The following is a 22,701-nucleotide window of genomic DNA, read 5'->3' on the forward strand; positions in this document are numbered from 1 at the left end:
AAGTGGGCGTGGCATCACGATGGATGTAACCATCGTGATGGTGGGTCATAAACCCTACTCTGATCCCATTCATTCACCGCCATATATCCAAGGAGAATTAATTACCCTTGCTCAGCTCATTCTGATTGTAATTTAGCCAATAATCCGATCCTTTCAGAGCCATGTGACCCCACTGAGTGAGTCATCTCCTCTTTTATCTTCAGTGGTTACAGGTAATTCCTGCTTGGAAAAGTCCATCCAGTTACGGCCGTTTGAACTTTGTGAGCTAATCACAAATCAGTAAAAGGTTATTACTAACCTGTGATGTGTTACCTGTGAGCAGGTAATTTAATATCAGAAAAAAACATCCCTCAGATCAGCCAGAGATGCCAGATAAAGAAAATACATGTTTTCTGTCGATTGCTGAGAGCCATTTTCAGTAGAAACAGAGAACTATGATCAGCTTGTGGATCATTTTACGCAGAATTAATGCTTTTATTTCAGCCAGGTTCGTATTCTTGGTTTCAGGGGAATTCGTCTTTTGTTCTTTAGGTAGTTGAACCCATGAAGAAGACTGTATTACTGAAACTGTTGCAGGTTTGACCCTGTAAGGGCGCCACACAGTGCAGTGCTTTATCATCCAGAGTGTCGTGGTCTTACCTTGGTCGCAGCGCCTCCCGGTGTACGGCGGCTGACACAAACACTGTCCGTCACCATCTGGACCTTTGTTACACACTCCGTGCTCACAGTCGCACACTGTTCAGACACAGAAATACACAACTTTGTTTCTCTTTGACTTAAAACTCCAACATTTAGTGGTAAATCTGCAGGCTGCATCCAACCGAACACCGCCCACATCCCCTTCAGCTTCCTCCACCTGCCCGTGAGCCAGAATGAAGGACGCCATGACCGAGAACGCTACATAAAGGTATATTTGTTGTCACAAACACCTTTGATGTTCGGCTGGCCGTCCAGCAGGAATCTTAAACTTAATCTTAATGTCCTAAATGCCCGTCATCTCACCACCTCAGCTCACGTCTGTGGTCAAAGGGACCAAGACGGGAGAAGAGGAAGATAAAGTTTCAGTGGCCGTGAAAAACTAGAGAGTTTTTGGTTTGTCCCTTCTAAGCTACTGTAGAAGCATGGTGGCCGAGGAGAAAGGCCCACTGCATCTCTGGACTCACATTTCTCATTGTAAGCAAATAAAAACAACAATTCTTATGTTAATAATATTCTATGCTGCTAAAATCATCGTTATAATCATTGATATAATTAAAAAAATTTATTTCTCACCATAACTGTGACACAATGGAACTCCTGCAGGCTGTTTATTAAACCTTTTCCCCACAAATGACACGATTAAAAGACGTCAGAGAGTGATTAAACCTACCTTTATCACACTTTTTTCCATAGGCATTAGGATTCTTGCACTCATGACAGGCAAAGCCAGAGAAACCCTCCTAAAAGAAAGAGAAAGCTCTTATTTTTACAATCAAAATACATCAAAAATAAAACGATACTAAGCGACTCTGGCTAGTTTAATTTAGAAATACAGTACAGAGGGTTTTACTGAAAAGTGTGCACACATAACACACATTTTATTTGTTTCTCTTTATATTGTTTTATGTATTTTAATGCTTTTTCCACTCCCTGCTGCAATGCTTTTATTTTATGTAAAGCACTTTGAATTGTTTGTACATGAAATGTGCTATATAAATAAATTTGATTTGATTTGATTTGACTGTTTGTCAGGCAGAAACACTCAAACGCCACTTTTTACCTCACTATAGGCACTCTGTGTAGAACAGTGGTTCCCTAAGTGGGGGGGGTCAGAACTCCAGATAGCAAATTAAATTCTAAAATTAGAGCTAATAACATACTTTCATCCGAATTGTTACAACAGATAAAAAAAAACAAGCCATGCATTGACAAAAAGACGGTTTTATTTTACCACTACGCTCATGTTTTTATTTGCTCATTAGCAACGTTTGCACACTTAAACTAGCAATACTCTGAGTAATAAGCTGCAGATTATAGCATCACACTATCTTTTTAATGGGTCAGAGACTAAAAGTTTGGGAACCCCGGCTGTAGGAGTCGAGCAGAGTCATGCATCATGAATAGGGCTGGGCAATGATTAAAATGTTTAATCTAATTAATCACATGATTTCCCTGATTAATCACGATTAATCTCATTTGTACGCAGAATCCAAAAATGAATCCAAAAGTAGCGTATAGCTTTTAGCATTTAGCTTTATTTTAAATGTGCGGCCATATGAATGAAAGTGCCATAACATTTGTTGTGCAAACACACTTTTAACATCAGCATCTTTCTGTAGTTTTTATGTAGAAGCCTCGCTCCACTGTCTGTTTCCTTGAATGACTTGCTGCTATCAGTTGTGTGTTTTGCCTTTAAGTGATATTTTAGACTGGAACTACTACGCTGAGAAGACAATTCAACTTGGCTGTGAATGCAGGAGTTTTTTTTTTTATTTATTTATTTTGAAATGCGTGCTTTTATGTTGAAACCAGTAAAACAGGAAGTAGCGCCGGTTAGCTCCGTTAGCTTCACACCTGTAGCGGTGATGTTAGCTGCTGGTTTATCTTTATTTTATTCCTCCATGCTTCGTGGTGTTTGCTGTAACTGTGTGAATGTGATGCATTCAACAGACTTTTACAATAATAAAACCTGCGTTAATGCGCCATAAAATATTTATCGGTGTTAAATAATTAACGAGTTAACGCGATAATAACGAGTTAACTCACCCAGCCCTAATAATGAATCTATTTACACCAAGTTACTGATAAATCTGTGGCATGCAATGCTTGAACTTAACTAATATTTCGTGTGTGTGTGTGTATCATACATATCAGCATCTAATGAAGTGATATCCAAATGTTTTTGCTCTGTAAAGATGTGTGTTTTTCCTTTAAATGTCACCTTAAGCAATGAGCAGTGTCCGTATTATAAAAAAACATGAGAAAACCTGAACTGACATCACAGATGCAGGTGCCGTTTCCCACGTCTCCTTCCTCACAGACTCCATTGAAGTTACAGGTGTTCCCAGACCAGCTGGGGCAGGCTGCGCACACATAAACAAGACAGCAGAGATGTGAACAGCGTGCAAACACACCAGCATTCATCTCAGTAGAGATGGAGAAAGCTACACAACAACATCCAGGGAAAAGTAGAGAGCCGCACGGTACGTCACAGCAATCTATAATATAATGAATAATATCCTTTGAAAGAGCTTGAGATTATTATTAGGGTCAGTTAGACCAAACGTGGCATGTAGATGTGCATTTTAAATGTGGGTACACCTGCTTAAACAAGGTAACCGACTCCTTTACCACAGCCACAATGTGCAAGATGTTTGTGGATCTTCAGAAGTCGTTTTTGCATAAGAAGATAATTATGATTCAAAGGAGAAAACAACTCTCGCTCCCTTTCTGAATCGCTGATTCATATCATTGAAGGGACAGTTCGCCTCTTCTGACCTGAGGCTGTGTAACATCCCATATCAGCAGCATCATTTATGAACATCTTCTTACCCCCTGCTGCGTCCTGTGAGCAGAGTTCCAGCCTCGTTTTGGTGTTGATGAAGGTAGTCCGGCTAGTTGGCTGGGGTTTAAAAAATAAAGCCTTTTGCTTCTCAGAACAATATGCGTTCAACAGAGTAATACATTTGCATCACAAAATGGTTCTCCAGGAAAAAGTCAGAGCTCACAATCTCTTGGCCCTATTTTCTCTCCCTGCGTATCACTGCCTGCTCTGATATGAGTGATGCAGCAGAACGTGTTGTTCACATCTCAGAAGAAGCAGTTCAGTTCACATGGATTAAAATTTATCTCATTACACTTAATGTAAGACACAACTGCCTAACAAGCACCATTTCAGCCAGATATAGGGACTTGTTTTAATTCAATACATCTGGAATATCTTGTTAAATGAAAAAGTTTGAGTTTGATAAAGTTGTTTTGAGTCATATTTCACATGAAACAAACTTTTTTCCCCATTTGAAGAGCTTTTTAAGCTAATTTCAAGATCACTTTTAACTCAAAAGTCCTAAATATCACATTTTATTTAAAAAAATCTTGACAAGCCAATTTTCACTAGTTCCATTGGCAGATTTTTTGCTTATTTCAAACAAAAAGTGTCTTTTAACGTCTGTACAAAGGGAGAGAAAATAGGGCCAAGAGATTGTGAGGTCTGACTTTTTCCTGGAGAACCATTTTATGATGCAAATGTATTACTCTGTTGAACGCATATTGTTCTGAGAACCAAAACGCTTTATTTTTTTAAACCCCAGCCAACCAGCCGGACTACCTTCATCAACACCAAAACGAGGCTGGAACTCTGCTCACAGGACGCAGCAGGGGGTAAGAAGATGTTCAGAAATGATGCTGCTGATATGGGATGTTACACAGCTTCATGTCAGAAGAGGCGAACTGTCCCTTTAAAGAGGCGAACTGTCCCTTTAAAGAGGCGAACTGTCCCTTTAAAGGGGAACTCCGGGGCATTTGAAGCGTGTTTCCATTGCTAGAGGTTGTCAAATAATGATAGTATGACACAGAGAGGTCCAGATCTGTGCTCCCTGTGCGGAGATCGCTCTGTCCGCACAGCATGTCATGCGAGGCTAATACGTGGTGGCTAAGGGGCAAGCGCTAACCCTTCCACGTAAAACAACAACTTGCACACTGCAGAAACGTCACACCACTTTATAACCCATCCGACAATAAAGTCACAAGCCTTACCATCAAAACCATATGCATGGTTCTCACATTACTGGCATGGGGACGTTACAAAACAACTTTATAAACAGCATATAACTCACCGGCTGGTTGTAGGCTCGCGCATGTGAAAGCCCAGAAGAGTCGATGGACGATAATCCCATATACAAAACAATTATCTTCTCTAGAAAAACTGCGTTCAAGTATTTAAAACATTACAAGAATATTACTGGGCATGTATTGTTGTAATGTTTTAAATACTTGAACGCAGTTTTTCTAGAGAATATAATTGTTTTGTATATGGGATTATCGTCCATTGACTCTTTTGGGCTTTCACATGCGCGTGCATACCAACAAGCCGGTGAGTTACATGCTGTTTATAAAGTTGTTTTGTAACGTCCCCATGCCAGTAATGTGAGAACCATGCATATGGTTTTGATGGTAAGGCTTGTGACTTTATTGTCGGATGGGTTATAAAGTGGTGTGACGTTTCTGCAGTGTGCAAGTTGTTGTTTTACGTGGAAGGGTTAGCGCTTGCCCCTTAGCCACCACGTATTAGCCTCGCATGACATGCTGTGCGGACAGAGCGATCTCCACACAGGGAGCGCAGATACGCACCTCTCTGTGTCCTACTGTCAGTATTTGACAACCTCTAGCAATGGAAACACGCTTCAAATGCCCCGGAGTTCCCCTTTAAAGCATGCAGTGCAGGTATTCACTGGCAGGAGGTCTATCCACCATTAAAATAAGAACTTATTGTATTTTCACACCCTGCCTCTCGCCCGACAGCAGCTGGGGTAGGGCTCCAGCCACCTCTGAATCGGATAAAGCAGGTATGGAAAAAGATGGATCCTGGGTTCAGTCACAAAGTCAAACATAGAAGAAGAAGAAGAAATCTTTTGTTTAATTTCCACTAGGGGTGGGCGGTATGCACGGTATCATACCTTATGCGGTATTTTTCACCAACGGTAGAGATTTTTTTGCCATACCTTATACCGCAATAGCTCATGAGTCCTGTAGGTGGCAGTAATGCAAAGTTTTGAACATCCGCTTGGATATGCCGGGCGTAATCGCAAGACAAGGTAACACGAGTAATTTGTTTTACCACCTGCGGGCTAACCATGCTCCGGAATATGAAACGAGTCAAAGCCGGTGTTCTGTCGATTTCTGCTACTTGTCGAGATTTGCTACTTTGTGGTTTTGCGCATGCGTCGAGCCGATTTTCTAAGTTTCGTTTTCACGCCCATAATGTTTTGCTACCCTGCGTCTCAGCTGGCGTGTAGCGGTAACATCCTCAAAATCCTGATTATTTTCTCTTTTGGAAGACATGCAAAGTAATAAAACACTTATCGTATTAACAAGCAGCTTAACATGCACAAATGGGGCGTCTGAAACATGACGCATATTTCAGCACGTTGAATAAGTGGAAGGCGCCTATGAAAGTTACGTTATCCCAGAGGCAGCGGCTTTTCTCTCACAGAGTTTATTCGAGGAAATGTACCTTTTCTTATTTTTTAAATATAAATATAACGTATATATTTTTTATATTTCCTGTGTTTTCTGTTTTGCACGATACATTTCATTTAATATTGCTGCAAACATCCTGATTGAAAGTGTTTATTTGGTGCTATAACCACTGAGAAACTGTTCTGTTGTAATTTATATACAAAAGTACCATACCGCGATATATACCGTATACCGTCAGTGGCTCAAATTTTACCGGGGTATACATTTTAGGCCATACCGCCCAACCCTAATTTCCACCATTTTCTTTCCCCTCGCCACCCTCTTCCCCACTGTTACAACATCAGGTGCGCGTCGTGAGATAAGATTTAAGATGAAATCTCTTTCTGACAGTTTGTGGCATGTCAGACCGTCAGGTGTATCAAAAGCAAGATCAGGCAGACTAAAAATAAATCACAGCTAATGAAATAAAGCTGGGAGACTGTCTGGTTATGATCAAGCATCTTTAAATTACATCTTAGGCAGAAAAACAAAAACAAGTCCTCTTTACTTGGTAAAGTAACAGAAATGTGACTGTAAAGAGAGCAGCAGAATAAAATGATACTAAAGTGGATCAAATCCTCAGACCCGGGGGGGGCAGGTGTGACACTTTGCCTCCACCCTCTGATAAGCCCTAACACACCTCAAACTTTAGTAGAATAAAGACTGTAGGTTGTTACAGACTTTCCTCAACATTAACCCGACCTAATCCCAACAGAACAGATTTAAACAAAACCAAAACACCCCCGACATGACAAGAAGCTCCGGGAATAACCAGAAATAAACCAACTTATAGAGATAATGCATCTAAAGTGCAGCTGTCCAAATATAATTAAGATAATCTGGAATTACATGCACATTTTTACAGTAGTATTATGTCCAGTAATCCAGCAGAAATGTCATAATGTATGAGCTGTCTGATTACATTCTGTTGGATATAAAAATATAAAATGTATATAAAATACTTTCTAACTGCGGGATCATCCAGCTCTCAATAGTTCAGACTGAATATTTGTGTTTGTGATACAGTCCAGATTTAACCGGTATAAGTGTTGTGTTTTATCATTAAACCTGGTTTAAGGTGCTCAAAAAAAGCAGTAAAACGGCACTTTCCTCAACTGCCCAACTAATAAACTAACAAAATAAAAAATCTAGTTATTATTATTTTAATTATTAAGACGCAGATTATCTGTTGAGTTTTTCTCAAATTGATTGATTGATTTTTATTTATTTTTTTATTTCGTCATTTAGTCATTTATTATTATTATTAGTTAGTTGTAGTATTTTTTACTAGAATTGGTATTATTATTGTTGTTTTATTGTTGTTAATACAATCTTTGTAAATATTTTAAAAAATGTTGAGCTACTTGACTAATTTTGAATTTCCACCATTGGGGGATGAATAAAGTATTTTTCTATTTCTATTCTATTTAAAACATTTTGAAGTTTTCAAAACGGCTAGCTAGCTAGCTAGCTAGGCTAATAATTAACAGGTGTGCAAATTAGCAACACCTGTAAAAAGTAATGTAGCCTCATGAATCGGTCTTTGGTTTTGTCGTTTGAGTAAATTTGGACATTTAACAGCAAATGTTATAGTGTTATATGTTAAATATGAAGTTATAGTTTTGTAAAGTTGTTCATTTGGACGGAAGTGAAGAAGCTAACGGCCGTTTGTTCTGCTTCTAAAATGACCGTTACACGAAAAAAAGCTTGCACATTCTTTCTGTAACACACACATGAACTAATAAAAAAAAAAATAATAACTTACCACTTTGGTAAATTGAAAGTCCAAAAAAAAAAAAAAAACGAAAACAAACGATATGTAATTTTTGCTGTGAAATAATCTGCTGTTGGTAAAGATGTGATTCAGAGGTCCTGCCGTTGGTTATACCGGTCTGTTTCGTTATTGGTGGAAGAAAATGACAATCAATTAAAGGGCCAATCAGAACTACAGAAACCAGAGTAGCTCCGCCTTCTTTTTTCTTCTTCTTTCTTCTTTATTTTTGGTCTTTTTCTGGTCTGATGAGCCGCATCCAGACAGAAAAACATACAAAAACACCCACTCAACTTAAATTTAATTGTAGAAACGCATGCAAAAAAGTGTTAAGTATTTTTCAAATACTATTTATTGTATCTATTGTAATTATTTAGACATTTATTATTTATTTTACATATATTTTACTGTAATCCTGTTCAATTTACTGAAAAAAATGCTCTGCATTTTGTCAGTCACTCAGAAAACATTTTAGAGGAAGTTGTATTAGTCAGGAAGGCGATGCAAATAAAATCTAAATGATTAATTGACTTATTAGCACACATATTTTGTCACGTTTCTACATCTCATGTCCTCTTATTATCTTTCCATGTTGTCAAGACTCTTTTGTCAAGTTTTTGTTCAGTTTATTGTTGAAATCGTGTATTGTTGGGCATGTTTTCTATTTTCCAAAAACTGAGACAAAACACAGAAGCAGAGTGTAAAAAACTAAGTGAACCCTTACTGCTTCCCCAGTAATTAAGAGGGTAAGTAGCAGCCAGGAGCTGCTAATTGATTAATTAGCAGATTAAACTGATGAGGAAAGACATCAGCAATGATCTCAGAGAAGCAGCTGTTGTTGCCCATCAACCTGGGAAGGGTTATAAGGCCGTTTCCAAACTATCTGGAGTCCATCGTTCTACAGAGAGAAAGATTATTCACCAGTGGAAAACATTCAGGACAGCTGTCAATCTGCCCAGGAGTGGATGTCCCAGCAAGGTCACCCCAAGGTCAGAAACCCAAGAGCTACATCTCAGACTCTGCGGGCCTCAGTTAGCATGTTAAAGGTTAAAGGTCACCCCAAGGTCAGAAACCCAAGAGCTACATCTCAGACTCTGCGGGCCTCAGTTAGCATGTTAAAGGTTAAAGGTCACCCCAAGGTCAGAAACCCAAGAGCTACATCTCAGACTCTGCGGGCCTCAGTTAGCATGTTAAAGGTTAAAGGTCACCCCAAGGTCAGAAACCCAAGAGCTACATCTCAGACTCTGCGGGCCTCAGTTAGCATGTTAAAGGTCACCCCAAGGTCAGAAACCCAAGAGCTACATCTCAGTGGCTGTGTTCGAAACCGCATACTTCTCCTACTACTCATACTAACTTTTTGAGTTAGTAAAAAGTTACTACTCATACTCAAACTACCCAAGATGCAACGTAACGTGATGTCGCCGATCGTCATTTCCTGTCAAAACGGCAGTTTCAAGCTAGCTACAACGAGGGTAGGTTCACTTCCTGTTTTCAAAACAAAAGCACCAATTGTATGGTAATGGCTTTCCCTATGATAAAAGGCAACGGGTATTTTACTTTGTGAAAATAACCGGAAGTGCGTTGCTCACTGCGGCTAGCTTTAGTAGCGCCGAATTCGTGGGAACAAAATTGTAAACAGCCGGTATTTTGTCAGGTTTTCAACACGTTGGGGATCTAAACGACTACTTTCTCACCTGAAAATGTTTCAAATGTTGCTAAAGTTTACAGAGTTTAGAGCTTAAGAGAAATCAGCTTCAGGCCGGCTGATTTCGGCTCAGCAAGAGCAAAATGCATTGTGGGTAAACGCTCTGCACACTGTCTGATCGATGAGTATGCAGTATGTAGTATGCAGTATGCAGTATGCAGTATGTAGTATGCAGTATGTAGTATGCAGTATGTAGTATGCAGTATGTAGTATGTAGTATGTATTATGCAGTATGCAGTATGCAGTATGTAGTATGCAGTATGCAGTATATAATATGCAGTATGTAGTATGTAGTATGCAGTATGTAGTATGCAGTATGTAGTATGTAGTATGCAGTATGTAGTATGCAGTATGCAGTATGTAGTATGCAGTATGCAGTATGTAGTATGCAGTATGCAGTATATAGTATGTAGTATGTAGTATACAGTATGTAGTATGCAGTATGTAGTATGTAGTATGCAGTATGCAGTATATAGTATGTAGTATGTAGTATGCAGTATGTAGTATGCAGTATGCAGTATATAGTATGTAGTATGTAGTATGCAGTATGTAGTATGCAGTATGCAGTATATAGTATGTAGTATGTAGTATGCAGTATGTAGTATGCAGTATGCAGTATATAGTATGTAGTATGTAGTATGTAGTATGCAGTATGCAGTATATAGTATGTAGTATGTAGTATGCAGTATGTAGTATGCAGTATGCAGTATGTAGTATGCAGTATGCAGTATATAGTATGTAGTATGTAGTATGCAGTATGTAGTATGCAGTATGTAGTATGCAGTATGCAGTATGTAGTATGTAGTATGTAGTATGCAGTATATAGTATGCAGTATGTAGTATGCAGTATGCAGTATGTAGTATGCAGTATGTAGTATGTAGTATGTAGTATGCAGTTTCGAACACAGCCAGACTTTGCAGGCCTCAGTTAGCATGTTAAAGGTTAAAGGTCATGGCAGCACAGTTAGAAACAGACTGAACAGGTATGGCTTGTGTGGAAGGGCTGCAGGAGAAAGCCTCTTCTCTCTAAAAAGAACATGGCAGCACAGCTTAGGTTTACAAAGCTGCAGCTGAACAAACCACAAGACTTCTGGAACAATGTCAAAGTGAAGATGTTTGCTCAGAATGCACAGCAGCACGTTTGGAGGAAACCAAACGCAGCATATCAGCACAAGCACCTCACACCAGCTGTCAAGCACGGTGGTGGAGGGCTGATGATCTGGGCTGGTTCTGCAGCCACAGCACCTGGGCACCTGGCAGCCATTGAGTCCACCGTGAACTCCTCTGGATACCAAAGTGTTCTAGAGTGAGATGTTTTGTTCAATAAATAACGACGCAGTGTAACATGTCATGGGCTGTTGTTCATCCGAGGTTGATTTACCTGATTTTCACAATCCCGACACCAGGGGCGTGGCTACGGGGGGGCTGGGGGGTCACTGCCCCCCCAGGAACAAGTCCTGCCCCCCTGAGAAATGCCCTGTCCATCCAAAGAAAACTGGCCAGAAAAAAGGCCACGATTTATTATCTCTGTTTGTGTCTTGTATTGATAGAATAAATGCAGGTGGTGATTTTTAAAAAAAAGCATTTATCTGCAAAGTTTATAGCTTTATTTATTTTTTGTTATTGTGCCCCCCCCCCCCCCCCCCCCGTCCGTAACCTTAACCCCTTGCTGCTGAAAAAAAAAAGGCGAATTTCACATTTTTGGATGTTTTTGTTGTATATAATGATCTGAAATGTAGACTTAATGAAGGTAATAAAAATCTGGAGTTGGCTGGATGTCTTGCCCCAAAGTATCTACTTGAATTTAAACCCTCAATGGAGAATTTGGAGCATGTTAAACAAAAGCTATTCCATCCTAAAGTCCTGGTCTAAAAACCTAATATCCTAATATCATAATGACTACAATGGGCTATGTTTCTGTTCTAGCTCTCCTGTAGTAATCATATGTTGCATACCTTTGATCTTATTGACTGTTGGTTGCATGCATCATACAAGTTCTACATTTCTTTACAAAAAATAAAAATAAATAATTAATAAAAAAAATTCCACACTTTTAACAAAATTGACGGTCATGATTTATGCTAGTGTGACCATATGTTCATTACCGAATTTAATTATTATATATTATTTTTATTATTATTATGCTTGAAGTTGTAGTAGTGGTTTTCCACCGATTTTTTCAGGTATTGTATTCTGCCCCCCGAAATGAGCTAACTGCCCCCCCACACATGCCATTCTGGTCACACCTCTGCCCGACACTGAAATCGGCGAGGCAGCTGCATTACTAGCCTGGGTGCCAGCCGAACTTAGCCCCGCCCATAAAATTTTTGGGCGGGAAGTTCGGTCTGGCTCTGCTCAAATCTCTATGCTCGACATCAAAACAGTCGACCCGATCAGATTGCCAGGGCGGGCTTTATACGATGATGGACAGATGATCAACAGGGACATTATCGACTACGTCACTAAAGAGCGCTTGGTTTGACTTCGTTTGAAACAAACATGGCTGCCGCTGGAGAGCTAGGGTGTGTAGATTCTGCCATCGAGTCTGTTCTACAGGATCTCCACATTGCATTCATTTTGAAAGACGAACAGAGGAAAGCGATAAAGGCTTTTATCGATAGAAAAGATGTTTTTGCCGTCCTTCCTACAACAAGTGTGTGTCGCTTAATCTACGTCACATACTACGTTGCTCTGATTGGTTGTAGGTCTATCCAATTGAGCGAGAGGCATTTTTTCTCCTGGTTCGATTGAAACACGCCCCATACTCAAATCTCTATCCAACGGTATCAGACTCACATTCTGACTAGAATCGTGAGTATGACGTGGTCAGGCTACTGCATTACTGCCGTCAGTAATCTTTGCAGGAGTAACTTACAGAGACACAGTGGACCCCAGTGCCCTGGGCAACATCGTGGATGCATGAAATTCTTCACACAGCTGTGCTGACATCCCTTCAGCTCGATGTCCCCGCTGCCGATCTGCACCACGTAACTGCAGTGAAGGCGAAGACAACAAACAACCGTCAACACCACAGTTCCTCTAATGCAGCAACAAACAGGAGACCACTACTGAATCTAATGTCTGCCCAGTTGCTTTCGGAGCCTGTGTGACACGGTGCGTACCTGCAGGGGGAGGTGTTGAGCTTCGAGAAGCCGTGCGGACAGCTAGCAGTGATGGCGGCGGCGCAGGAGGTGCAGTCGGTGAAAACATCCACCCTCTGTTGGACATCACAGCGACCAGGGGGAGCGGTCTGAGGGAGCAAAGAAGCCGTGTGACTGAGCACGCTCGCCTTTTATCCACAAAGGTATTATGAAAAAAAAAGGGTTTTAAAGGGACAGTTCGCCTCTTTTGACATGAAGCTGTGTAACATCCCATATCAGCAACATCATCTATGAACATCTTCTTACCCCCTGCTGCGTCCTGTGAGCAGAGTTCCAGCTTCGTTTTGATCAAGGTCTTTTTATTGAAAATTTTCACAATGTACATAATACAAACAGTATACTATATCCAGTCTAATCCCCAGTATCCACCCATCTTACCCACCAGACACACGCAAACAAAAAAAAAACAAAAAAGACCACATAAAAGACAACAACAAAACAACCAAAACAAAACAAAACAAAAAAAAACAACAAAAAAAAAACAGAGGCAGCACAAAACAAGTGTATGGGGTTACATTCTCTGCTTCCATTTTTTCTACAAATGTCAAGAAAGGCTGCCAATCTGCATTGAATCTCTGAGCAGACCTTTGGAGAGAGTATCTGATCTTCTCTAGTTTAAGATATTGCATAATCTCTTTGATCCAATGAGAATGCGTAAGGGGGAGAGGGTCTTTCCACCTGAACAGTATATAAGTCTCCTGGCCAACAAGGTGCAAAAGGCCAACATGTTGTATTTATAATTACTGAGACGCACACATTACGGTGCAACACCACATAGGGCAGTAAAGGGGGAAGGGTCCAACGGCTCTTCATCACTTTAGAGGAAGTCTTGAAAATAGATTGCCAGAAATTATATAGTCTTGGACATGTCCAGAACCATGGGCGTCAGTTTGATTTCAGAAGTGCTGGGGACAATTACCATAAACCTGAGGAAGGTTTGAAAAGTGCTGGGTACAAGCTAGGCCCATTACTTCCAAATTGAGGTTTCATGATAAATAATAGGCATTGCATTAGATGATGCGTATTGACGCGATATTGTCCCCATATTAAAAGTTAAAAGCCATCTGTGCGGTTGGAAACATCCTGGGTTGGGACAAACTTAAGAGTAGGCCCTATTCGTATTTCAAAATCCGTATTTTAGTACAAGACACGATTTCGGTTATTGCACAGCCCTTGACACACCAACAAATCTCAGACAAACCTCGACCAAGCAAGAGCGCATCAGGAGATGTAGCCTGGCTACAAACAGCCCTCACCCTGACAAAGTTTTCAAACATTGCCAGGCTATGAAACGACGGGCAAGAGTGAACGAGCAGCAACGCCTCTGTGAAATAAGTTTTCATTCATTGTCTATCTCGCCTGGTATGCATCATAAACACTGAGGAATCTTCACCTGCAACACCAGCGACGCCTTTCATCGCTCGTTACACTGTAACAGACCGCAGACCGCCAGCGCAGAGCGTGGGAGCGGATTCAACATAGTTGCTATTCAGCAATGGGGCATTCATACAAGGAGAGTGAAAGCAGAGTGGATCAAATAGTCTTTGGTTAGGAGAATGCCATGATATGAAATTATAGTTTTTAGGAAAGCAGAGTAGTCTGTAACATCTTTCTCTACTTTTTTTAAAGTGGTTGGGACAAATCTGCTCGTCAGACAAAGTGCCGGGGACGCGTCCCCACCGTCCCCGGCGGAAATGATGCGCCTGTCCAGAACATTTGTAATAGACTTGCAGGAGCTTGCTTGCATCTATCGCGCCAGCCTCGTAAAGGGATAGTTCGCCTCTTCTGACATGAAGCTGTATGACATCCCATATCAGCAGCATCATTTCTGAACATCTTCTTACCCCCTGCTGCGTCCTGTGAGCAGAGTTCCAGCCTCGTTTTGGTGTTGATGAAGGTAGTCCGGCTAGTTGGCTGGGGTTTAAAAAATAAAGCCTTTTGCTTCTCAGAACAATATCCGTTCAACAGAGTAATACATTTGCATCACAAAATGGTTCTCCAGGAAAAAGTCAGAGCTCACAATCGCTTGGCCCTATTTTCTCTCCCTTCGTATCACTGCCTGCTGCCGCCTGCCGACAGCCGCGCCTGTTACGCTGTTTGCTGCTCGGTCTGCACTTTGGTCTGCACAGCAGGCAGTAACCAACTCTTCTTCAGCCAGTCGCTGCCGTTCAGACCTTCCAATTGTTTGTGGTAACGGGAAAACAATCCGTCTTATCTATAATGATATAATGAACCCGTTGCCATTAAAAAACTAATTTCATTCACTCCGGATAACGATATTTAAAGCTTCCCTAAAGCTAGTTATATAAAGTTTATCCCTCTGTGTCGGATGAAGCGATGATACGCGGCTGAATTTTTTTCTGTGGTTGATCTCATCCTCTGAGAAATCTTCCCCTTCACATATTCGAGCTGCTTTTGTTGTCACGTTTTGCAGCTGGAGGACTCTCACAGGAGGGGAGGCGGGTGGATAAAGAACCGAAGGATATTTGATCAAACTTACGAAAACAAACAGAAGATCCAAAAAGAAGAAGCTTAACTTAATTTGGCACAAAGGAGTGAATCGCAAAGACTGACAACAACAACAACAACAACAACAACAACAACAACAACAACAACAACAACAAGGACTTTGAATTAAAACAGGAAATCAAAGGGTGATGAATTCTGAGGGAATTAATGACAAATGCAGGGTGATCGGTTAATAATGACATGAAGTCAGATTAAACAGGATCATAATGGAAATTAAAGTAAAGACCAAGAAAACCAAGATCTGCAAAACCAAGCCAGAAAGTCCTAAAAAAAAAAATAAATAAAAAAAAAACACAAATTAAAAAACGAGTCGTAAAGAAGACGACATCGCACAACACGGGAACCCAAAGAAAAAGATTTACTCTCACTTTGACACCGAAACGATGTAGAGCATAGCCGGGCAACGGATACAAAAGGGAAGAAGATTTTAAGATAACTCAGGAAGTGAACATAAGACCAAACCCAAACCATGACATTTTTAAATCCAGGTTAAAAACATTGCTGTTCTCATGTGTCTATGCATGAAATCTGCACGATATCTTTGAACTTATCTGGACTGTTGCTTGTTTTTAAATTCATTTAAATGATTTTATTTGTTTCTCTTTATATTCTTGTATGTATTTTAATGCTTCTTCCACTCCCTGCTGCAATGCTTTTATTTTATGTAAAGCACTTTGAATTGTTTGTACATGAAATGTGCTACAAATACATTTGATTTGATTTGATAATGACATCAGTCATGGACGTGGAGGTGAAAACCAAAAAAAAAAACGACTCTATGATGCGAGAAAAAACACAATTCTAAGGGTTTTTTATCCTTTGCCTATAACAGACTCATGAGTCTTACAGAAAGTAAAGTCCTTAATGCAAAGGTTAAATGGGAAATGGACATCGGCTATGCTTTCGAGGACTCTGAATGGAAACTGATTTGGGATGGCTCTCAGTCTTTCTCCTATAATAGCCGGCACAAAGTTTTACAGTTTAACCTCATACACGGGGTTCACCTGACACCTCAACGCCTTCACAAAATAAGTAGTAGCTATTCAGAATATTGTCCTAGATGTAAGATGGAAAAAGGGACTCTTCTACATATGTTCTGGACATGTAGTTGTCTGGAACAATACTGGAGGTCTATCTTAAACAATATTAAAGGAATTGTGGGGGTAGACACCCCAACCAACCCGAGACTGACGCTACTGGGGGACGTCTCAGTTTGCCGATCAATGTGAGGGACAAAGTTCGCTTTATCAGACTGGCTCTAATTGCAGCTAATAAATGTATAGCCATTCGCTGGAAAAGTGGGGCGCTCCCTGGTGTTTCCTTGTGGCTTAAAGAGCTCCATCATACTTACCCTCAGAAAATTATGGAAGCCCGTTTCCACCACTTAATAAAAATAAATTTAGAAATACTATCTCATAATTATGAATTAGTATCTCATAATTTCGAGTTAGTATCTCATAATTGACATGAAAAACAAAACCATCTGATGTACTGGCATCAGTTTTTTGGTTTTTTTGGCACTTTCCACAACTTAGTGACAACAGTTTTACAGATGAGAGACAGTTTGGTGGAACATGCAAAATGTTTTTAACACTTTTTACCAGGGCTGGGCGAGTTAACTCGTTATTTTCACGTTAACTCGTTAATTATTTAACGCCGATGGTAACGCAGATTAAAGTAGTTTTTTGCGTTTTTTTAAAATAATTTTTTGGGGCTTTTGTGCCTTTAATGGAAAGTTCAGAGAGACAGGAAGCAGGGGGCCGAGAGAGGCGGATCCACCAAACATGGAGAAGGGTACGGAACTTTTACTCGGCCATTTTCATTTTAAAGTTCTTCCAGACGGCGGAGTCGACAGAACCAAAGTCATCTGTAAACTCTGCCAAGTTGAATTGTCTTCTCAGCGTAGTAGTTCCAGTCTAAAATATCACTTAAAGGCAAAACACACAACTGATAGCAGCAAGTCATTCAAGGAAACAGACAGTGGAGCGAGGCTTCTACATAAAAACTACAGAAAGATGCTGATGTTAAAAGTGTGTTTGCACAACAAATGTTATGGCACTTTCATTCATATGGCAGCACATTTAAAATAAAGCTAAATGCTAAAAGCTATACACTACTTTTGGATTCATTTTTGGATTCTGCGTACAAATGCGATTAATCGTGATTAATCAGGGAAATCATGTGACTAATTAGATTAAACATGTTAATCGTTGCCCAGCCATACTTTTTACACTTTTCTACTTCCCTCAAACTCAATATTTCTTATTTTTCCACTGCACTCTTACCCACAAAAGGGTTCGGGTGAGATTAAAAGTACATAGTTGATTCCCGTCATGTCACTTTAGCGCAGCCCAGCAGAGGATGAAAGCCTTGGAATAAATGACCATCTCACAACTTACAACCACAGAATGTGGACAAACGTACCGATTACCAAGTTTGTGGTGAGATTGGACTACAAATCTGAAGCTCGAGTTTCAAAACTTAATCACATTTTAACTCCTGATTTTCTCTATTGTTCTTATTTCTTTCTTTTTTTGTTTAAAATTGAAATCATGCTTTTTATTTCTACTGTTTTAATGTATCTGTAAAGCACTTTGAATCACCTTGTTGTTGAATTGTGCCGCACAGATAAACCTGCCTTACAATAACCTTCATGATCATATGATCCTAGAACACAACCAAATACACACCAGAGAGGTTTTTCTCACACAAACACATTCAATTATGTTGTTTCGCATTACAAGGAAACAGAAAAACATGCAATATTTCAGGAAACAACACTTCATGAAACACAGAAACACATCAGAATATAATATGAAAAAGTTCTACACGTAAAAATATCTACAAATCAGAGAAAACAGCTGTATTTTTAAACAGATAATGTTTAGACAACAGCAAAACATGTTCCTATGCTTTGAAACTACAGATTCACATGTTTTGGTACAGGACAGGTAGAAATCAGAGTGCATTGTGGGAAATGTAGTATCTGGTCTTTTGAGCCTTTTTAGACCCAAAATAACCAGTTTATTTCACCCTCCGTTTCTTTAACTTAAAGTCTGACACCATCATTGCTTTATGGATGGTCATTTCTGCCAGTTCAGCACTTAATCTGAACAACTTGATGCATAAAGCACATAAACCGGCTTATATATAAACACTTGTTTTGGATTTAATACCTTTTGGAATTCGCATCATCCTGAGTTGGACTGAATTAAAAGGTAATTAATAAATATTAACATGCTGCTTATTATTGTGTCATTACATGAGTTTAATCTGGTAAAGTCAGGATTATTGTTTAGGCCTCTTGTGAATTCCTAAACTTCTCAGAAGTTAAGACAAGTAAGACTGATGATTCAAAACCGTTTAAGCGCTTTACTTTCATGATTTTGTCAGAGATGCTCTATTATGCACTGGAAAAAAAATTCTTACCAAGTATATTTGTGTCATTTCTAGTCCAAATATCTCATTACACTTAATATGAGACACAACTGCCTAACAAGCACCATTTCAGCCAGATATAGGGACTTGTTTGAAGACAATACATCTGGAATATCTTGTTAAATGAAAAAGTCTTGAAAACAAATTGTTTTGAGTCGGATTTCATATGAAACAAGCTTTTTTTTTTTACATTTGAAGTGGTTTTTAAGCTAATTTCAAGATCACTTTTAACTCTAAAGTCCCAAATATCACATCTTATTTCAAGAAATCTGGACAAGCCGATTTTCACTAGTTCCATTGGCAGATTTTTTGCTTATTTCAAGCAAAAACGTCTTGTATTTGTTGTTTTGTTTTACTTATTTTTGGAGGGGCATTTTTTTCCAGTGTGCTAACCTGCTCTGGTCATTCATTCACCAGAAATGACTTTAATTTCTCTAGAGTGAGCACAAACCTTCTGTAAGCCTCCGAAAACACAATACTAATTCTGTAAGTAAATGAACTGAGGAGTAAAGATGTGCAACAATAACTCAGAAACTGAAGCCGAAGATAAGCAGGTGATGCATGATGTCAGCGTGATGGAATTGGATGGGTGTTACCTGTTCCTGCAGGCAGAGCCCCGGCAGCAGCGGCAGCAGCAGCAGCAGCAGCAGCAGCATGGCTCAGCGTCTCACATCCAGAGAGAAAAAGAAACTTTGTGTCCTCCTCAGTCGTGGAAAGTATCCAGAAAGTGTCCACGCTTGTCAGTCTGTCTCAGTTTCCTCCTCCCATGAGAAGTCTGAACCTTCAAATTCAACTTTTTTTTACAACCAACTACAGGAAACAACACACAGATGACATCATCCTCCGCCAAGGAAAAACCAAACAATGGTCAACCATTCCAGCAGTGGTGAGCTGTCAGAAAACCGAGAGCAACCTGCTGCTTCCAGATGCAAAAACTCTGCCAAATTAAAGCAGCCCCTTATATCCAAAAAACAGGGTGGATCCAGGCATCTGCAGGGTTATCAGCGGTATTCTTGGCTCGCTGCGAGCCTGATATGTGTGGCAATAACCAACAAATCACAGCCAACAAGTTAACGCTCAGCTCAGTGAGGAGAAGGCAGCCGCCGAGGCTGGAGGAACTGCTGCCGGTTTTTACTCTTATCTGGGAAGAGAAAGAAAGAAAAAAAAAAGTTAACTGGTACCTCCCAGCAGGGGTCATCTCCTCCTACTTTTTACCCAGCAGAGGTTCAACTGTTCAGGGGACGCAACGCTCGTTTGAGGCACGATGTTCTGTAGGATTAAGACACACAAGGAGACGGGACCCAAGAAAACTAAATTACTAAAGTAGAAGAAGTACCAACACAAATCTTATTACTTTAAATTCTTTAGGAATACACAAAAAAAAGTGAAACATTTATGAGGATGTGGTTAAAAAAAGGTTGTTAAGCAAAATGTTTGGGAACCAGAACTCAAGACGAGCACACGAGCAGGGGCGATTTTAGGATCTGGTCTTTAGGGGGGCCCAGCCCCCAGTGCTCACAGAGGCACATTATTTCTCACTAATTGAGGCGAACTAGTACATTTATAAAGTTTTGCTTTGAGTAGTGTTTTCCCCTACAACATTCAATTTTGACCTCCTCATTTCAAAAGACTGTGATAACAGAGAGCCTGAGACAAATATTGAAGATAACTCAACATTGATTTTGGGAGTAAAGAGTTAAAACAAAAACAAATGCTAGAAAATAAATAAAATGGTCACTAAAATAATGCATCCTTGAGCCAAAAAAAAGTGTTTTTGCATAATATAATATTTTTATAATGTGCTGAGCCAGGGGGTGCCGAGCTATCTCACGGTGGGGCCTTGGCACCACTAACAATACCCTAGCTGAGCCCCTGCATACGATAATATACAGTAATGCAAATCTTGTTACTTTAAATTCTTTAGGAATACAAAAAAACAAAACAAACAAACAAAAAAACACTCAAGTGAAACATTTATGAGGATGTGGTTAAAAAAAAGGGTTGTTAAGCAAAATGTTTGGGAACCAGAACTCAAGATGAGCGCAGTGAAAAACAACTCACTTTGTCATGTGGAGCTCTGGGCTTTGTTTTACTGGCACCCTTTATTTACTTTTTTATGTCGTTTAATACTCTTGGTGTTCCCCGTCGTGCTGAATCTTTTAATTTCTCGTGCGGGTGTTGGACCGTCTGATATCCTATCCGTCACATTGACCCGCTGAAGATTTATCTCATTTCAGTCTCACTATCATGGGAGAAACCTTGTGTTTTACACTGATTACTTCTTCAGTTCCTCTGTTTTAAAGTCACCTCTCACTTTTCTATCGGACAAATACAACCTTCAACTTGAACTTTGTGTAGTTTGGTTCATTTAAACTCATTTTCTGTTAATGTTCTACACTTTTTTCTCTTTAAGAGCACGTTTTAATGAGGATGATGCAAACAGAACGGACACACTGACATAGAGATAAGGTTTTAAATAACTTATACTACAACTACGTAACTGTAACAGAAGGCGATTTTTAGAATAAAGAGAGAAAGATTGAGAGAAATCCTCTCTTTTCTCAAACAGGAAGTTTAGGGCGGATTTCCCCTTCCACTGCAGCTCTGAGATTTGGACGGATTTCCTCGTCAGCTGACACGACTCGTCGCCTGCTTCTCAGAACAAATAGTAACAAATGTGAAAGCTGGCTTTCTTTCCTGTTTTAACTCAGATGGACCTGACGAGCAGACACGGAGAGGGTTAAAGATCAAACTGCAACCAGGCAGAACAATAGCAGGAAGCAGGTGGAATCTAAGGCTCAGGTCTGCTGAACCCTCGGCATCAGATTTTATTCTGATAGATGTCCACATACATTTTGGGAGGCTTCCTCAGGCAGTGCAGGATCGAGTTTTAAGTTTTCCAGTCATTTCTGAGGTCAGGTAAAGATGGAAGTTCAACATGCCGGAGTATCTTTTCCTCATCTGGTTTCACTGCTGCTAGAACAATGGTTATCAGATCTGAGGCACCCAAAGACTCCACATGCTCGTGCAATTATTCCAGAAAGGCGCCGCGCCTGGATAACCGTTTCTACGTCATGGCCACATCCACATTTCCACGTCTCCTGTAAATACTTAGAAGGAGAAGACGGTGACAGGTGCAAATCCACCAACTTTAATGCAAAAGGTCACCAGTTAGAGAATGTTTTCACAGGTTCTGCACCCACTTCCCCACATGTGAGGGGGTCAGCGTTGGTAAATATCTTGAGACTCGGGCCCTTACAATCACTGACCAAGTTGGTAACCAGTGGCCATGACTTGTGGAGTCCCCCACGGGTCAATTCTTGGACTTTTTAATCATCTCAGAATTACAATTAGCAGCTATAAATCTGAGCGAGTGGAGTCCCCCAGGGGTCAATTCTTGGACCTCTTCTGTTTAACTTGTATATGCTCCCTTTGGGTCAGATATTACAAAACTTTATGCAGATGATACACAACTTCATGTGTCTCTGTCACCATGGCGACTGCAGCCCAGCAGACGTACCGTGTCAGTGTCTGGAGGAAGTAAACACCTGGATGAGAGAGAATTTTCTACAATTAAATGAAGACCAAACTGAGATCATTCTGTTTGGGAGCAAAGAGAAGAGGGTCAGCGGTGGTAAATATCTTGAGACTCGGGACCTTACAATCACTGAGCGAGTTGGTAACCTCGGAGTGTTGATAGACTCAGATCTGACTTTCAGCAGCCACATCAAAGCTGTCACCAAGGCAGCTTTTTACCATCAGAAACATCAACAGAATTAAAGGTTTCCTCTCCCAAACAGACCAGGAGAAACTCATCCATGCATTCATCTCCAGTAGACTCGATTACTGTAATGCTCTTTTAACTGGACTTCCCACAAAGA

The 22,701-nt window shown here is 40.2% G+C and overlaps 1 protein-coding gene across 1 annotated transcript in view; it reads right to left on the reverse strand.

Annotated features, from left to right (window-relative positions):
- The window catches only part of stab1 (stabilin 1), a 175,137-nt gene extending 155,216 nt beyond the window's left edge, over window positions 1-19,921 (reverse strand). The window contains exons 1-6 of the mRNA XM_075460052.1: window positions 19,417-19,921; window positions 12,815-12,942; window positions 12,568-12,683; window positions 2,977-3,062; window positions 1,370-1,439; window positions 640-735 (exon numbers count right to left, since the gene is read on the reverse strand). Of these exons, the coding sequence (XP_075316167.1) occupies window positions 640-735; window positions 1,370-1,439; window positions 2,977-3,062; window positions 12,568-12,683; window positions 12,815-12,942; window positions 19,417-19,476 (556 nt within the window). The 5' untranslated portion in view covers window positions 19,477-19,921. The remainder of the gene's footprint in view (window positions 1-639; window positions 736-1,369; window positions 1,440-2,976; window positions 3,063-12,567; window positions 12,684-12,814; window positions 12,943-19,416) is intronic.
- Window positions 19,922-22,701: the final 2,780 nt, after the last annotated feature.

Source organism: Odontesthes bonariensis, chromosome 3 (assembly GCF_027942865.1).
Source record: "Odontesthes bonariensis isolate fOdoBon6 chromosome 3, fOdoBon6.hap1, whole genome shotgun sequence".
Taxonomy (NCBI): domain Eukaryota; kingdom Metazoa; phylum Chordata; class Actinopteri; order Atheriniformes; family Atherinopsidae; genus Odontesthes; species Odontesthes bonariensis.